General features: G+C 38.8%; 1 protein-coding gene across 3 annotated transcripts in view; it reads right to left on the reverse strand.

The window, feature by feature from the left end:
- The window catches only part of GRK5 (G protein-coupled receptor kinase 5), a 244,695-nt gene that overhangs the window by 48,751 nt on the left and 177,497 nt on the right, over positions 1-18,447 (reverse strand). For all 3 annotated transcript variants that reach the window (XM_042458695.1, XM_042458696.1, XM_042458694.1), the window contains exon 5: positions 2,957-3,057. In XM_042458695.1, the coding sequence (XP_042314629.1) occupies positions 2,957-3,057 (101 nt within the window). The remainder of the gene's footprint in view (positions 1-2,956; positions 3,058-18,447) is intronic.

Below are 18,447 nucleotides of genomic sequence, written 5' to 3' on the forward strand. Positions count from 1 at the left end.
AACATATTCAATCAACCAGTGATTACTGTTTCTATTTGACTGGTCAGTTTTCTAGTTATGACTTTAAAACTGACAAATTTAATGAAATACAAACAAATCAGGCACCATGGCTTCATGCACTTCTGGTAGCTAAGCATAGGCTAGGCGAAACATGTTTATTTCAGCTACACAACTAAGCTCATTTCTTAAGCGGCTGTCTTTCACAGCTCAGTTTGGTTTTTAATTGTTCACTTTGACATACTGTATGCTTTTACAATAAATTCTAAGCTTTTGAATCACCACACACCAAAGGAATGACCACCAGCTTTCAAGCCTAGCTTTGTAAATTGTACATTACTTATAAGACTTCTATCCATCTAGCACATGTTATATTGTTATATATGAAACAAATAAAATGACCGTGACAGAACCAGCATGTTGTTAATGTCACAAACAATTCTCATTTCGTCCACAACAAAGAGCAAAATACAAGTAATTGCAGGAGAAAAAATATTTTAAACACATAAGCAGATTTATTGGGCAACAGAGGGATCTATTTTGCAAATATCCATAGGCGTAACAGAAGGTGTCCCGCCAAAAGCTTGATGGGGATGGCTTTCAGTAATCGCTACATTTTGGAAGTGCTGCTTTTTCGGGGCCCTGCTATCTGGATAAATACAAGAGCCATAGTTTGCAGATGCAAATCTATGAATAGAGAGGCTCACACAGAATTGCAATAAGCCTTCAAAACTGATAAGCTTTTTCCCAAACAAAAGGATGATACAATACATGTGAATTTCAGTACCACAGCCCTCCAAGTTATCCATGTTGACTTGACATTCACTCATTTTTTCTTTATTTTGAAACAACTCTGTGCAACTTGGGTTCCTTTGATGCTACACTATTATAGCACTATGATACCACATTAACAGTCATAGTTCTATCCAATGGCACACTGGGATTTGCATTTCAGAGAGGGGTGTTTAGAATTCTTAGCCAGACACTTCTGCTGTCTTATCAGACCGTAAATTCCCAGGACTCGATAGGATGAAGCCTTCGCAGATAAACTAATGGTATAATTGCATGGTGTGAAAGGGCCCTTCTCTACAAAGGGATGTAGGCTCCCTATTTTTCTTTTGAGATGGCAGGATGCACAACAATGGAGTCTTTTTGTTTGGTTCTGTCCCTTTCAATCTCAGTAGTAATGTAATGCAATAGTAAAGATGGCAAAGCTCTATGCACTCTGCAAAAACAAGACCAGACTGTGGCACAGACCATGAACTACTAATATCAAAAATTAGAATAAATCCAAAATATGAACACCGAACTAAATATCATGCTGAAATAAAACATGAAGAACTTCCATGTAGAATTTAAAGATAATGTGAAGAATAGGTTTGCACTATTAAACCTAACTGACTGAGAACCAGAAGACCTCTGGAATGAAGCCAGGGACACTGTCAGGGAGGAATGCAAAAGACACTATATACAGCCAAAAAGAAACACTAGCTTCAATGGAGGATAGAAAAAACTCTTCAAGCAGTTAAAGATAGATAAGAGGCAAAAGTAAAGTGTGTCAAACATAGAGTCAGAACCCTGAATGCAATTGTTCAACAGGTTTTCCTCCCAAGCAAGTGGGGATATGAAACTGCAGATTTCTTTAATTTTTTAAGTGCTTTTTATGCCACCTTTCCTTACATTAGGTTTCAAACCAGCATAAAGCATAATTTAAAAAGAAAAAACAGCAAGTAAAATTTGAATACTTAGACTAGACAAAAATTTACACAATTGAGCAATAAAGTCTATCGAAATGCTTGGGTGGAAAAAAGTGTTTACCTTGCAGGTGCATGATAGTATTGTTAACATCTGGCTCAGGGACCATGCTAGGATGAAAAGCAGCCTGAAGGAAAACTCTCCATTCAGTTATGCAATGCCACCAAGTTGTGCTTATAGCATTTATCTTTCTGTAGTCTTTACAGTGCTTGATAATGTTACTCCAAAGGAAACCCTTGTAGTGCCAGGGGGAATCATGTACTGTATTCCAGAAGATTTTGGAAGGTTTTTTTGCAAGTACCAGCATCGCCAACCAGCACAGCCAATGATACAGAATGTTGGGCTCTCCAGTCTGGCAACATCTGGAGGGCCTCACAATTCTTACACTTGACCTTAGAAAATAATGAAATGAAACTAGAAATTGAAAAGGGGCATACTCAAAGGTATTTCATGGAATGTGAAGCTGTCCCACAGAAAACTATATGTTGAGTCTCATTTCTGGGAGAAAGGCAAAATATAAATTGAATGAGTAAATAAATAATATAAGTTCGCTTTTTATCATTAGCATACAACCTGTAGAATGGTGTAGGGGGGGTAAAGTTATTTATTATTTACTTATCTGGCCCCAGCTCACTGCATTCTGCATATCATATAATAAATAAACATCAGGCAGGATTTAAGCTCACCACTAGGCCTCCCTCCCAACTCTGTGCATTTACACTACAGTGGGAGAATTTGTCAGGGTCAAAGGCCAATTCTTGCTCACCTTCCCAGCATCTGCTGGGGACAAGACACCTCTTTGCTTCTTTATGCTGATGGAATTTGATGACAGCAGTGGGAGGGAGGCCACTGAAAACTTTATTTTGGTGGCTTAAAAGAAGGCCTGCTGGAACACACACCTTGTTTTGCAAGAGAACTGCACTTCCTGGAGGCTTCCCATATGCTTTGTTTTAAGCGGCAAATGCACTTTAAAAATTCGTCTGCTGCTGAATTTTGCCAGTGGCAGGAGGGCTGTGAGGCCACACAAACAGTCTGGCGGGGAGAACACATCAATAACAGGCCATGTGTTGCCCACCCAGAGTTTAAGGCATCAAATAAAGAGCTGAAACAAATATCAATTTTCTCACCAAGACCTTAATAGAAATTAATCGCACGGACAGCTGCCAAAATATAACATGACATTTGGCTGTCACACTATACTTACTTCACACAAGGTAAGAAGAGCTCTTTACAGGGGCTGTTTTCAAGTTTTTCTTCACTCTGCTGGACAAGATCCTGGCTGACCTCTGCTACATAAACTGGAGACTAGGAAAAAGCAAACAAACATCATCAACATACATTAGTCTTATGATAGGAGAAAACACTTCCTTGATAACCAAGTTCATTTAGGCAACCAAATACTCCCAGTCTTAAAACTTCACTAGAGTTTATCTTCATATGACTGATGACTACAAGCTTTAAAACACAAACATAACCTTGCTTCCTAGAAAAACTTAAGTCACATGAATCTGGCATTTACTTGCAATGAAAACTCATTAAAGAGAAAGCCAGCTTGAACAGAGACGAACTAATGGATTTATTTCTTCTTTTAATGGAAAACCCCATTTGTACAACACATGGGATATTCTAGAATCCTAAGTAAAAAAAAATTCCAAAAGGTATCAGTTAATTACAGGAAACTGAATTCATATTTTCATGGGAAGGCCAGCAACAAAAGGTTCCAGATAGGCAGCTGTTCCTGATCTCTTGTAAATGATTCCATTTATACCTTCTATTTAGTTTATCACTTTTGGCAGTCAGCATGGTCAGGCATTCTCACTAAGTGGCTACCCACTTTGTTTTCTTTTAAAACCTTTTTGTTTGTTTTAATGTGTTTTTTGGGGGGGGGCTTCTACAATTTTAGGGCCCCCCTCAACATGCAGCACTAGCACCTGTTTTGTATTGGTAATCTGAGTTTGGTTTTACATGGAGTGCTGGGGGATTAGTTTTGTATCTACATGAAAGTTTCAAAGACATAGCCATGTTAGTCTAGAAAATCAGTATGCAAAGGGCTCTTGCAGCACTTTTGAGATTAACTGAAGGAAAGCTGGTAGCATGAGCTTTCATAGTCATGAGTCTACTTCTTCAAATGATGTGAAAGTTTGTATTTTTCATATCCCATCTTTCTCTTATGACAAGACTCAAGGTGGCTTACAACAAATTAAGACAAAGTACAGCTAAATACTATTAGTAAAATACTAAAAAAATACACAAGTAAATAACAGTTCTGTTGAAAACACTGTTAAAAATGGTTAAAACAGAATGTGAAAAATACAGTACACCCAAGTTCCACAACTTGGGGGCAGCCAAGTCTCTCACTCATGTCTTCATCAAATGTGGCAACGATGGACGTGCAATTGACAGAAAAATGAAAATCACTAAGGTTTTATGTTTTTTGTGGTTTTTTTGGGCTATGTGGCCATGTTCTAGAAGATTTGCATTTGCTGAGTCCTTAATTTGCTATTCCTCAGGACTGGGAAACCACTCAAGAGTCAGGAGCGTTCCCAGCAGATAATGATCACCAATTAGCAGACATTAATCCTCTTTTGCATTAGCCTCCCAGCCTGAGGCTGGGCATCAGCACAGAACAATACACATGCGAATCACTCCTGCATTCCCAGGCTCACACAGTATATATAGACCCACTTTTTTCAGGCAAGCATTCTCTGAAGATGCCAGCCACAGATGCTGGTGAAATGCCAGGAAGAAAATCTTCTAGAACATGGCCACATAGCCCGAAAAACCCACAAAAAACCATGGATGCCGGCCATGAAAGCCTTCAACTTCACTAAGGTTTTATGTAGCAACATGCTTGTTTAAGGGTCTTGCTTACTGAAGTTGCCAGATGCCTGAAGCATATGATGATTGCACTTTTTAATGTGAGAAGACCTCATCTGCAATTCCAAGACTAAGGGTGCATCTACACTATAGAAACAGTACAGTTTGACACCACTTTAAGTGCTGTAGCTCCATTTTAGGGAATCTTGGGGTTTGCAGTATTACAATGTCTTTAGCCTTCTCTGCCAAAGAGTGTTGGTGCCTCACAAAACTACAAACCCCAGAATTTTATAGGATGGAGCCATGGCAATTAAAATGGTGCCAAACTTCATTATTTCTACAGTATAGAGTAGACTCACCCTAAGGCAGATAGACTGGATGCAGCATTGTGGGTTTTTATTTTAAAGGCAGTACACATTAATGAAAAATGAAGGAGGAGGGCTTTTATAAATGTACACATGAGAACTGAGATGCACCAGAAATAAACTGATTTCAATCTCTACAGTATTCGCTGCTAGATATTAAAATTTGTGACATTCTTGCTTGCTAGAATGGGATTCATTCTAGTTTTCTTTAAAATAATAATAACAAAAAAGCACAATCCAAAATAAAAGAGAATAGTGGAGGCTTCCATGCCCTTTCCCACTGCAAGTTCATGAGAGAGACAGTCTTAGACTCATCCCCCCCCCCCCCCCCCAACCTACTTTGGATCTAATCTCTCTCTCTGATCCCTTTCAGGCATATCTAGTATTTGTTTTATCAGTGTGAGTCAAGGCTCTACAAAACACTTGCATTCTCTACTTAATGCATTACATTTGCACATATGGATGATCCAGAGCTTTGCAATACGTTTTTGGGGCTTCAGTTCACAGACTCTGGCAGCCAGTGCTACCAAATTGATTCTGGGAGTTGTAGCCCAACAATGTGACAACTCTTGCCAAGAAAACCCCATGATAAGTTTGCTTTAGGATTGCCATAAGTAGGAAATTATTTGAAGGCACACGGCAAAGTCCAACAATATAATTTTTCCAAGTCCTAGGATTGTTTTGACTCCACTATGGCATGCACAATCCATTTTATTTTTTTAAAAAAAACATGGAAATAATCTCTCTTCCTTCACAAAATGCTCACTTACATGGTCATGGAAGTCTCAAGGGGCGCACAGGTCAGGATGCTAAAGAAGAACTTTATCGTTTCTCTCTCAGAAAAGGATAAAATAGCAAGATTAAACTCCTGACTCCAGCCAGTTACAATGAAGTCTTTTGCCACCTAGAGACTAAATTATGTAATCTCTGCACAGCTACTGAAGGTATAAATACAAGCTGAGATCAGGCATGCCCTTCCAAGTGGTGTAATCAGCATAAGTAACCTAGTAAATATTTTATAGTTCCAAAGAAAGTTTAGTGCATATTTGAAACACCAACATTACTCATTCCTTTCACTTTTTTCTGCATTGCACGAGTTATTCAGTTGCAAACACTGGGACTTTTTCTTTTTCAAAGATGTTAGACTCATGTTCAAAGTTTATATATTAAAATAGCTAAAGACACTCCATATTTATATATACCAGTAGTTGTGTACTTTCAAGTCACTTCTGACTTATGGCAAACCTAAGACAAATCTATCATGGGGCTAAGATGGTGTGACTTGCCCAAGGTCACCTAGTGGGTTTCCTAGCCAAGCAGGGAATTGAACCCTCGTCTCCAAAGTCGCAGTCAATACCCAAGCCACTACACCACTTTCTCTCTCTGTCTCTCTCTCTCAGCATATATATGTTTGTGTGTGTGCATGCATACTTTAGAAAACCTAAATCAGCATCCAGTGCCGTGCAGATGCAAGATAAAAGAGGGGCCACAATACAGGGCTTAAATTAATGAGCTTAACCCCACTGAACTGAATGCTGGATCATAGCCTATGTTTCTACCTACTGGGATGCTGTTGCTGTTTACAATACATTCATTTCAAAGGGATAATCTAATAAATAATATCTAAGAGCAATTGCTATCCCTAAACAGAATATGTCAGGGATTTTTTAAATTAAATTTTATTGAGAAAAAAATTAAAATTGTACAATAGATTTTATATGAAATGTACATTCAAAAATTTCTTTCCCCCATCCCCCCTTTGCTATTCCACTTATCCGTTATCATATTTTCTAATAGCTAATCATTAAACCAGCTTTTCTTGTTTCTTCCTCTTTCTACCTCTTTTTTATTTCTCTTATCTCACTATCCTATGCTATTTTATTCTTTCAAAGACTGTGTAATAATCTTAAATGTTTTCTATACCTATCTCTCCTTCTATTAAACCACATCCCAATGATGTATATCACATATCTTTTTACTTTCTTTTCTTTTCTTCTTTTCGTTGTAACCATCCATTATCTTAACAACTGGTAAAGGCCCTTATTTCCTTACCGTCTTAATATTTAAATAACTATAATAACTATCTCTATTTAACCAAACTCTTTCCATCGTTTATTACAATATTTAATAAAGGGTTCCCATCCTAAATCTTCTTCTTTTCTTGAATAATTTTATGTATTTCATTCCAATATTTTGTAATTTGGGAGCATGTCCACCACATGTGATAAAATGTTCCGGGTTTCTCCTGACATCTCCAACATTTATTTTCTTTCCTTTTATATATTCTAGCCAGTTTTGTAGGCAAGAGGTACCATCTATATAACATTTTAATAAACTTTCCTTAATATCTGTACATAATGTAAATTTCAAATCTTTACCCCATACTTTCCCAATTTATAAGTGGGACGTTATGTTTTCCATTTCCCCCCATTCTATCATATTATTTTTAATAGTTTCTGTTGCTTCCAATTGTAATTTCAAACATAATTTATGTAGTCTTTTCTTCTCCTTCAATAATCTCATCTAGTTTTGTTTTAGAATTTGTTATACCTTCTTGTCTTGTATCTATTAAGAATCTTCCTTTTAATTGTTGGTAGGGGAACCAGTTTATTTCATTCCTTCCTGCCCCAATTCTTCCTTGCTTTTCATTTTTAATTTCCCATTTTCTCTTTTGATATCTTTATATCTTAACCATCCTTTCCCTTTTAATTTCTCCCTTCTTAGGAAAGCTTCTTGCGGTGATACCCAGTCTTGAATTTCCCTATATATTTTTTCCCTTATATATTTTCCAAATTCTTAAAAGTGCCTTTCTAATAATATGTTAATTGAATTGTTTGTCTTGTTCCAGTTTCCCATACCGCAAAAATGCATGCCATCCAAAAATCAAATCAAAACCTTCCAAATCTAACAAATTTTCATTACTCAGGTATATCCATTCCCGCACCCACTCTAAACTAAATGCATGATAATATATTTTCAGATCCAGCATTGATAAACCTCCATTTTCTCTAATGTGAATTATTGCATTCCATTTTATCCTTGCTTTCCTCCCTGCCCATATAAATATAGATAGTTCTTGTTTCCATTTAGTAAATACCAAATCATTTAATATAAGTGGGAGATTCTGAAATAAATTCAGTAATTTAGGCAATATGTTCATTTTCAAAAGTGCAATTTTCCCCATTAACAACAAATATAGTTTTGACCATTTTTCCAATTTCTTTTTCACTTCTTGCCAAATTGGTTTATAGTTGTTGTCAAAAAGTTCATTAGTTTTTTTTTTGTTAAGTTTATACCAAGGTATTTTATTTTATTTTGAATTTGTATTCCACTTATTTCTTGAAGTGTCTGTTGTTTTTCTTTTGTCATATTTAATGTTAAAAGCGCTGATTTACTTTTGTTTATCTTAAACCCTGCACATTGACCAAATTCATTTACAACTTCCAATGTCTTTGGTATCCCTTTCAGTGGGTCTTCAATGATCAAAACTATATCATCTGCATAGGCTCGTATTTTAAACTCTCTTCCTCTTTTCTTAGCCCCTTTTATTTGCTTATTTTCTCTTATATTATTGCATAGAATTAGAACATGTCAGGGATTTTTATTGCATGTCAGAGTGCTAGGTTTGGCAGGCACACTGTATCATCTCTGTCCTTCCATAAATAGCTGACTTCCTGGTGATTTTTAAATGGTCTTAAGCTGCACATCAAATAAGGAGCAATCATCTAAAGCACACCAATACATAGCTCAGCTGTCATTGTACTGTATATTTGTTACTCACCAAAGCCACATCTATATGCCTAAAGCAGGACTAAATGTTAGCTTACAACAAGTATTTGAAGTCTTTCACAATGCCTATTTAGGATATAATCCCACACAATTTGCAGTTAAATCCTACTGAACTCAATGGAATTTACTACTGAGTTATCACGTATAGGACTGTACATCTATGCTCCAAAATTCCAACAGCATCATTTAAAATGACATTTTTTTATTCACAGCATTCATTCTGGGTTGAAATAACCTGTACTGTACCCTACTAAATGTTAACTGACTGCAGCTGCCATCATCCTTCCAATTTAGCCATGCTACCAGGTGCTTGATGGGCGTTGCAATGCAATGACATCTGCACCTCTTGTTTATATGCTGTTCAATAACAGTGGCTTAAAATCACATTCTGTTCACAAGCCAGTGAAGTATAACAATACATTAAAAGAGACCCACATAAAACCAAAATGTAAAATACAACATTAAAACTCAATAGCAGATGATAAAATAATTCCCAACAAAACCCTCTGTGATGTACCAAATTTTAAAATAGTTCTTAATACAGTATTTTAGAAGATATATATACAATTTTTTAAAAAATCCCTAAAATGCAGAAATATTTTCAAAATATGCTTTTAAATGCCTGGGAAAAAGAAGACAAACCAACCAAACTAACTTGGTACTGAAAGGATCAAGCCCCTAAGGTGAACCTATCAAGGGTTTTTCTTGGTATGTTTCTTCAGAAGAGACTTGGCATTGCCAGCCTTTGAGGCTGAGAATATGCGACTTGCCCAAGGTCATCCAGCGGGTTTCATGGCTGAGCCGGGATTCAAACCCTGGTCTCCAGAGTCCTAGTCCAACGCTCAAATCACTATGCCACACTGACTGTATATATCATAGGGGTAGCTGTTCCACTGGGCTGTTTGAGGTGACCACTGTACAGAGAATGAAATGAAGACCATCTCAGGTGACAGAAGATGGGCAGTAGCAGCAGCAGCCTCTTGTCTCCTCCTTGTGGAGTCTCATGGAGGAGAAAACTGGGTATGTCACACAACCTATCCTAGGACCCCTGAACTAGTCTACTGACCTGTGTATGATGAAAGATACTATCGACTGCCAATCCTATTTGGTTCTGTTCATGGAGTGGTGAGGAGGGTACCACCTTGTCTTTTATATCAGGAAAAATGGCTTGGCCTTTCTCTGCTCAACAATCTAGTAGCACTGGAAGCAGTCTTCAGAACTGATTCCAGCCCACTTCTGGCCTTTTCACATTATGTCAGTGGCTACCAAATGTTGATCCTCCAGATGTTTTTGATATCAGCTCCCATAATTCCTGTGTGTTGGTCAAGTTGGCTGGGGCTTCTGGGGTCTAAAGACCAAAACATATAGAGGACCAAAGGTTGAGAACCACTGCACTCCACAATTACAACACTCTGGACCTTACCACATAGGCTCCCTGGAACAGAATGAGAACAGTCCAAAAGGAGGCGGGAAGGGAATGGAATGAGTGGGGGATGCATTTTACTGCACACAGAAGTCCCTCTCTCATTCCGCTCCCTTCTCTTCCATTCCCAATCTGTCCCAGAGGGAGTGATTTTTGAGAATTGTTCTGAAGAGTTCTCAAAAATCGCAGTCCTCTGGGACGGATTGGGAACGGAATGGAAGGAAACGGAATGAGTGAGGGATTTCTGTGTGCAGTAAAATGCATCCCCCATTCATTCCCCACTCGTTCCAGGCCCCTTCCATTCTGTTCTCATCCCATTCCAGGGAGCCCCTGTGCGGTAAGGTCCTATGATTCCACTTGAACTGTTATCATGGCATAGTACAGAATTCCTATATATAGTTAGGAAAGACACTACAGCTAAGAATCCTTCCTCAGACAGTAAATCCCTGGATTCCATAGGACTGTCGCATGACAGTTAGAGGAGAAACACACTACTATCATTGTGAATTTGAAAAGGCCCTTACACTCTACAGTCACTAGTGGAGTAAAATAGTGACCCAGGAAAGCAATTCAGTTTTCTGAAGTTGGATGGATGATGTATCATCCTCCCCAATGACTCCTTTTTCCTGTCACTTTATCTGCTTTTGCCCAGAAGACAGACTGTCTCTACATTCCAAGTTCAGCATGGGACTGCAATTATGCTTTGTACACAAACTTTCATTATCTCCATCTTGGATAAATCTTTCACTTCTGTTCTGCTAAGATTTAACAGTTACTAAGAGGGGAATTCTTTCTTTCTTTCTTTTTTTAATATGATGGCTCCAGAAATGGGAGAAATCACAGAAACTATTTGCAAAGTTTAAAACGATTGATAAAGAGAGAGGAATCTGTCAATGTTGATTTGGTTGTGGTGAGTCCCAATATTTTATTTATAGCTCCAGTTTTCTATACTCAGTCAGATGGACACGTTGTAATGCTGAAAAACAACAGGAGTATTTTCCAGCTCTTGTTCTTAGTATTTACACTATCATGTGCTTCTGAGAAATGGCTTCCACATGTTCTTGCATTTCTACTTTTGACCAAAGTTAATAGAGCTCCGCAAGAACAAATATACTTATTTAGCCAAATGGTCTCAGTTACATCTCAGTGTTTTGAAATCGATGACTACCATGTGGCAGAGGCAGGAGAGAGAGTTAAAATAAAGGCTTTTTTGCAACTGTTGAAAGATAGGTGGGACGTGGTGTGCTCCAAAACTTTCTTGTTCTAAGCTCACTCAGTTCAGTGGTTAGTACAATCCTCTACTTGCATGATACTCATGTGTAGCAGCAAATGATTCCCCACATTTATGCCCTGCCTTTCTAATAACTATGTCGTATAAAAAGAGCCAGCATGGTATGGTGGTTTAAGTGTTGGGCTATGACTCTAGAAGACGAGAGTTTGAATCTCCACTCAGAAAACCGCCTGGCTGACCTTGGACAAATCATATTCTCTCAGCCTCAGAAGAGGGGAAAGGCACTCTGAAAAAATCTTGCCAAGAAAAACCTGTGATAGCTTCACTCTAGGGTCACTATAAATTGGAAACAACTTGAAATCAAAGGGAAACATTGATCATACAGTCTCAAATAAAAATAACTAACACCTCAACTTTGATAAATTACTATCTTGGACTACAATTCCCAGAATTCTCCAGCCAGCATGCTCACTGGCAGAGGTGGCTGGGTCTCTGAGAGTTGTAGGTCAAGGAAGCAATATTTCCAGCCCTAAGGACTGGAGCGTGGCTTTGGTGTGGCTTCTGGACTCTTAGGACGCATGCATCATTGAAACACCATACCTCCACTGTGACTTGAAGCAGCTTTATTTTGGCTGTCTGTAACAGGACAGTATGCACATGTCTTAATTCTGGAGCTTTTCCACGGATGCAGATTAAAATTTTAGAACTAATTTTGAAGTCTTTCACTGCTTGCATATAGAGTTGAAAGCATGAGTTGATTGAGGCTACATCCACACTGCAGAAATAATCCAGTTTGACATCACTTAAACTGCTTTGGCTCAGTGCTATGGAATTATGGGAATTATCATTTGTCATGGCACTAGAGCTCTCTGACCGAGAAGGCAAAATGTCCCACAAAACTACAATTCCCAGAATTTCATAGCACTGAGTCATGTCAGTTAAAATGGTCAAACTGGAATACTTATGCAGTGTGGATGCAGCCTGAGGCATTTAAAGGTCTCACACAGATTAAAGGTAGGTTTTCCCTGGATTTTAGCTTTCATCCCTACATTTTCCACACCCCCAATACTGGACTGCAATAAGATAGTAGTCATTTTTTACCTTTTATTTCTTCCATTGTTCCTAGCTAGAGTGAACATTCTTCTGCTTTTGCAAGCATTGCAAACAAAATGGATTTTTCAGACAGAATTCTAGTCCTGCACACTCTTGCTTGGCACCACATAATGCCACATATCCTTGATCAGCAGTTTATGAAAGGAACTGGTGATAGAGAAATGTCTTGTTAACTGATAGCAGTTGTTAGGTGGTGACTAGGAGCACTCTCTTTAGGTCTGGGAGATCAAAGAGGAGAAAATACTTCAGTGTGCCTGTGGTACTAAGCTTCTATAATACTGAGGTTTGTCAAGTGACTCATAGATGTGATTTATCAGTTAAAGCAGTACAGTTCATCAGAGAAAAACAAAAGCTTTTAATTTACTTCCAGCATTACTCATTTTTAGAGTCATAAGAAGCACAGCTCTTTGATGTGCAAAGTCTTGTTTTATTATACCTCCATGAGTCCTGCTTCAATTTTTAAAAAATCTAAAAATAATGGGAAACAATTCCTGTTAAAGAAGCATTACTGACTTCAGATCATGAGGTTACCACAACATTTCCAGGACAAAATGATATTTAATTCCTATTTATCATCATAACCATCTACTCCTATGACTTGATAGTCATTAGTAGCCAGCCCGACTGGTGTCAGAAATGCATTTTAAAGATCATACAACACTGGTGTTACAAGAACTGCACTGGCTTCCAATTTGATTCCAAGCTCAGTTCAAGGAGCTGGTGTTGACCTACAAAGCCCTAAATGGTTTGGGGCCAGATTATCTGAAAGACTGCCTACTTCCATATGAGCTTGCCAAAATCTGAGATCTTCGGAGAAGGCCTTGTTGAGTGTCCCAATACTTCACGCAGTCAGGCTGGTAAGTGAGTGTAACAGGGCTTTCTCGGTAACAGCACTACAATTGTGAAACTCCCTGCTGAAAGAAGCAAAGTTACCCATCTTTTTAAGTTTGTGGAGGCCAGCCAAAACAGTGCTGTTCCACCTGGTATTCAATGTTTGAAATTGCTATTTTACAACAGGATTCTAGGATTGCTTTAGACTGCATTCAGGAATTTTTTTAAAAGAGTACTGTAATATTTTTTTAAAAGGTTTTTATATTTGTATTATATAGCGCTATGCAACTGTAGTGACAACGGCACTACCTTTCTGCAGTGGTGGGATTGTGTGTCCCTATGAGGCAAGAGGTTATCCTGATGTAGGGGCTCCAATGTCAGACAAGCTTTCGATGAGGAGCCAGACTAAATGTGCCATGGGGCAGCAGTGGTAGTGGGGGTGAAACTGGTGGAGGATCTCTCAGACAACAACAGTTACACCATAGCTAACACAGCACAGAAAGAGGAATGGTAAAATCCCTTTGAATGTCTTTTACCATAAAAACACTATGATGAAATAATCCAAACTGAAACAAGCGATCGTGCCAGAAGATGAAACTCCCAGGTCAGACAACAGCACTCAACAAGACACTGAAAAACAGCAGAGGACAACTAGGAGTAGCACTGTGGTGAATGATACAACTGGACCTAAACCGAAAGGATTTTCTGCTGTTGACATGCTCAGAGGTGAAAGGAAAGTCTGAAGCTGCACAATGCACATTTTAGGAACATGGAACATGAGCAGTATGAAATAGGGGAAGTTGTACATAGAAAACAAGAAATGGAATATATAAACTGTAATACTTGGGATAAGAAAGCTAAAGTGGACAGGAATGAGACATTTTGAGTCACATAATTGCACACTGTTTTACTCAGGAAACTGAAATCTAAGGAGAAATTGGGTAGAATTAATAGTGAGGGGAGAGGTCACAAAAACAGTCAAAGGATATAATACAGTCTGACCAAATAATGGCGGGTTACAAACGGCCCTCAAGGGGCCGTTTTCCCGCCGCCGCCATTCGCTGCGCAGGGAAGCCCCAGCTGTCAGACCGCGAGGCTTCCCTGCGCAGCAAAAAAGGAGCAGCGAAATGCCGCTCCTTTTTTGAACGCGGAAGTGGCGCCGCGAGGGGTGGAGTGCGCCCTCGCGACGTCACTTCCGCCGCGACACGTCTGGACGCACAGCGTCCAGTACGTCAGCATGGCGGCGCCCATGTGGATGGGCACCGCAAAAAAGTATGCGCTCTGCGCGTACTGGGAGGAAGGGCCGTCAGGAAGGTAAGAACCTTCCTAACCCTAATACGGCCCTTCCTAACCCTAGTACGCGCGGAGCGCGTACTTTATGGCGGTTTGTAACCCGCCATTATCAATAAGACTTCAGAGAAAACTCATTGATTTAACCATAATGCTAGCTCTGCAGAGGCAGAGGAAGATGAAATTTAAAGGTTCTATGCTGGAGTCTAGGAGGATATTGATAACACACCAAAATAGGACTTTTTGTTAATCACTGGTGATTGGAATGCAAAAGTAAGAAACAGAGCACAATCAAAGACTGTAGAAAATCTGGCTTGGAATCAAGAAATGAATCAGGAGAGGAAGTGATTGAATTTTGTAAGTCAAGAGTTTGTTCACTGCAAACACATTCTTCAAGCAACCCAAAAGGCGAGTGTATATGTGGACATCATCTGATAGCCAATATAAAAATCAAATAGACAATATATTTGGAAACATCCCCCACATTTGCAAGACCTGATCAAGGCTATCTACAATAGGGTGACTTGGAGGTCACTCATTCATAGGGTTGCCATAAGTTGAAGTGGATGGCAGTTAACAACAACAAATGGTTTTAATTGGTTTTTATTTGTTGATTGCTTGAGAGATCTTGTGGGCTCAGAGATAATATAAGGATACTTTAAACAAACAAACAAATAAACAAATACTACTAATTTGGGCCCAAATTAATTCTAGTCACATGATGCATGCTGAATAGAAGCAAGTCCATCCACCCATTCACACTATACAATTATAGCACTGTGACTTCACTTTAACTACTATAGTTCTTTCCTATGGAATCCTTGGGCTTTTAGTTTCATGAGCCACTAGAGCACTCTGGCTAGCAATTCTAAATGCCACTTTCAAATGAGGCAAGGTGGTGTAGTGGTCTGAGCAGTGGAGCAGGGTTCAAAGCCCTCCTGGGACTTGGAAACCAACTGGGTGAGTTTATATTCTTTCCACCTCAGAGGAGGTCAAGGGCAACCCAACTCTGAAAAAATCTTGCCAAGAAAACTCCATGATAGGGTCACTTTAGGGATGCGTAAGTCAGAAATGAGTTGAAGTGCCATATCATATGATTCCAACCACAACAGTTTTAATTATCTTTGGCAAGATAATGACTTGAAAGCATACTATAACCAAAACTACAAATCCCATGATTCCATGGGATGTTCCTATGGCAGTAAAAGTGGAACGTACCACAATGATTATGTAGTGTGAACAGGCCCCAGGTATGGCTAACATTTGGACAGTAGACAATCCAATAACCCTGTATATAAGATGTTGAGGTCCATGGAACACTAGTAGACTATAAATGGAATAATTAATAAACCTGTACGTCTTCTTTCCTCATCAGGAAGCAGACTTAGGTGGAAGGTGCCAAGTATCCATACAGGCACATGTTGTAATTCTAAATCATATTGAATCATTTACGAGTTTTCCAGACCTCCACAGATTCAGACACAGAACACACAGCACCTTGTATTACATAATGTATAAAGCATACCCAAGTTGTAGAAGCCATTGTGGAATTAGATGATGATGAGCAATTTAAATCTCATTTGTATTAAATCAACTTTAACATATGCTATGCTTCAATTTCAGAAAACAGTCTAGGGACAACATGGTCTAAGAAACAAATTTAAAATAGATCACTAGTTGGACAAAAGGTCAAGCAGTAACTCTTTGCAATCTGTTGCTACATTTGACTCCAAGAAGATGTGTATATTCTTAGATGTGGGTAGCTGACATTGTCATATAAACAATCAGAAATGTTTCTGTGTGGAAAAATAGTTTGAGAAGAAACATAATTTGCTTTTTGTATTACGGGAAAGCCTGTAAGAACCCTTTAACATGTCAAAGATAACTTTCATCTGAACACCAGCATGTCTCTTGCATATTTTAAGTCTTAATTTATATCCCCTGCTATTACTTAGTAATAAGAGAAAGCATAGATGAATGATAAGGCCTTTGTTCCCCACACAAAGCGAGTGGCCATATCCACTAAATCTGGTTACAGATTTTGGCTAGGATGCAGTCTCTAAGTGATTTTCTTCAGGATGTCAGCAAGGGAGGAGACGATTGCATTCACCCTTCCAGCCCTCTCTGATCCTGACATTTATTTGCCTCCACAGCTCATGCTGTTTTCCTTTTTACAAACCTACATGTTAAAGACACTTGATGTCATATCATATTTGGCCCTAATAGTCACAGCTACTGAGACGCTGGCGATTTCCATGTCCAGGAAGCAAGTAGCATATGTAAAATCAAGTTTGAGGAGAAGAGCTTTAATTAAATTAGATCTAGGTTGAAATCATCCTCAGGGCATAGGTAGGACTGAATCTAGGAATGTCAGGATGGACAGGTAGCAGGGAAAAGGTGAAGTGAAATAATCAGCTTCCAGGGCTTGCAGTTAACACACGAAAAATCCTAGAGCTCAGAAGAAGAGAAGAAACAAACCCTTTGGAAGAAGAAGGCAATGCAGGTTCAGAAAGGCAGAATAGCTAGTTTGGCAGGTTGAGATTTTCAAGGGAGAGTTATCTTGTCTGTTAACAGGAGTAAGATACAAGATATTTTTACTGGAAAAGGTGGTATATGAATTAATACACAAACATAATACAACTGCTGTCTGTGGTGAAAGATCAGCAGACATCTCAGGCCACATTCCATCCCAAATTAAAGGGCAGTTGGCAAGCTTAAGGGACTCAGGAAAATAGTGAGCATTGCTTCTACTACCCTACCAATACTATCTGCCGCATGAGATAGCTTCCTCCTCTGCATAACAGTCAGGCAGACCTTGGCAGCAGGCTGTTAAGAGGTAAGGCGACCATACCTGCAGAGTTCTAATTTGGTTCCAGCTGGGCTGTACTATCTCTCAGAAATCCCATACTCTTGAATATAGGAACAGAAGCAAACTCACTTCAATAGCCTGTAAGATTGAAAACAATCTGATGCTGTCAACGTTGCAGAAAGCTCTCTGCTATGGGGAAAAGACATGTCTGTGGTGCCCATGCTCCTTATATCAAAGTTGGGTAGCACATATCCCCTGGGTAACATGTAACCCCAATAATTTTTTTTCAGTTTTCCAAATCTAACACACAAACACACACACACACCAGACTTCCATTGCTACTAAATTTGCTACTGGAATTCTGTTGCACAAGAAGAAAAGGGGGATATATTTTGGCATGAAAAGGAGCATACTCCCCATACACTTTGTTTATAATCAGATTTGCACTCCTGGATCTCAAAGAAGCATGTACCTTAGCTGAAATGGAAAAGACTATTTTTAATGTAAAAATGCTACTTTTATCATTATCATATTGACAAATTTGGTATCACAGTAACAGTGCAATCTTCTGCAGCCTTTTGGCAGGGGAATTGGTTCCTAGATCCACAGCAGCTGCCTAAACCTGGCTTAGAGATGAACCAGCTCTGAAATTAAAAATAAAGCTTTTTTCTCATGGAAACTAAAAAGGAGAATGTGTAAACCAGAACATACAATGATCTCCTCAGTTGATGACTGGAAGCTGCAAGATAGTACTGGAACCAATTTAGATCTTAATTCATTTAATCTGTTACTATGGATGCTTATGCGGCTTATTTCTAGAGTTTGAAAACAGTACTTATTTGTACTACAACTTCCAGAATGCTCTAGTAAGCACAGTGTGATCATGTTGACTGGGAAATCTGGGAGTTCTAGTTCCAAAAAAATATTTTCCTAAGTTAATTCCATAATTTTCTTCCTTTTTTCTTCTTGGTTTGCCTCATTTCTCCTCAATAGCAGTGGCAAATGAGAGAGTGGGCAGTATGCGTAC

This window comes from Sceloporus undulatus, chromosome 3 (assembly GCF_019175285.1).
Source record: "Sceloporus undulatus isolate JIND9_A2432 ecotype Alabama chromosome 3, SceUnd_v1.1, whole genome shotgun sequence".
In the NCBI taxonomy this organism is placed as follows: Eukaryota; Metazoa; Chordata; class Lepidosauria; order Squamata; family Phrynosomatidae; genus Sceloporus; species Sceloporus undulatus.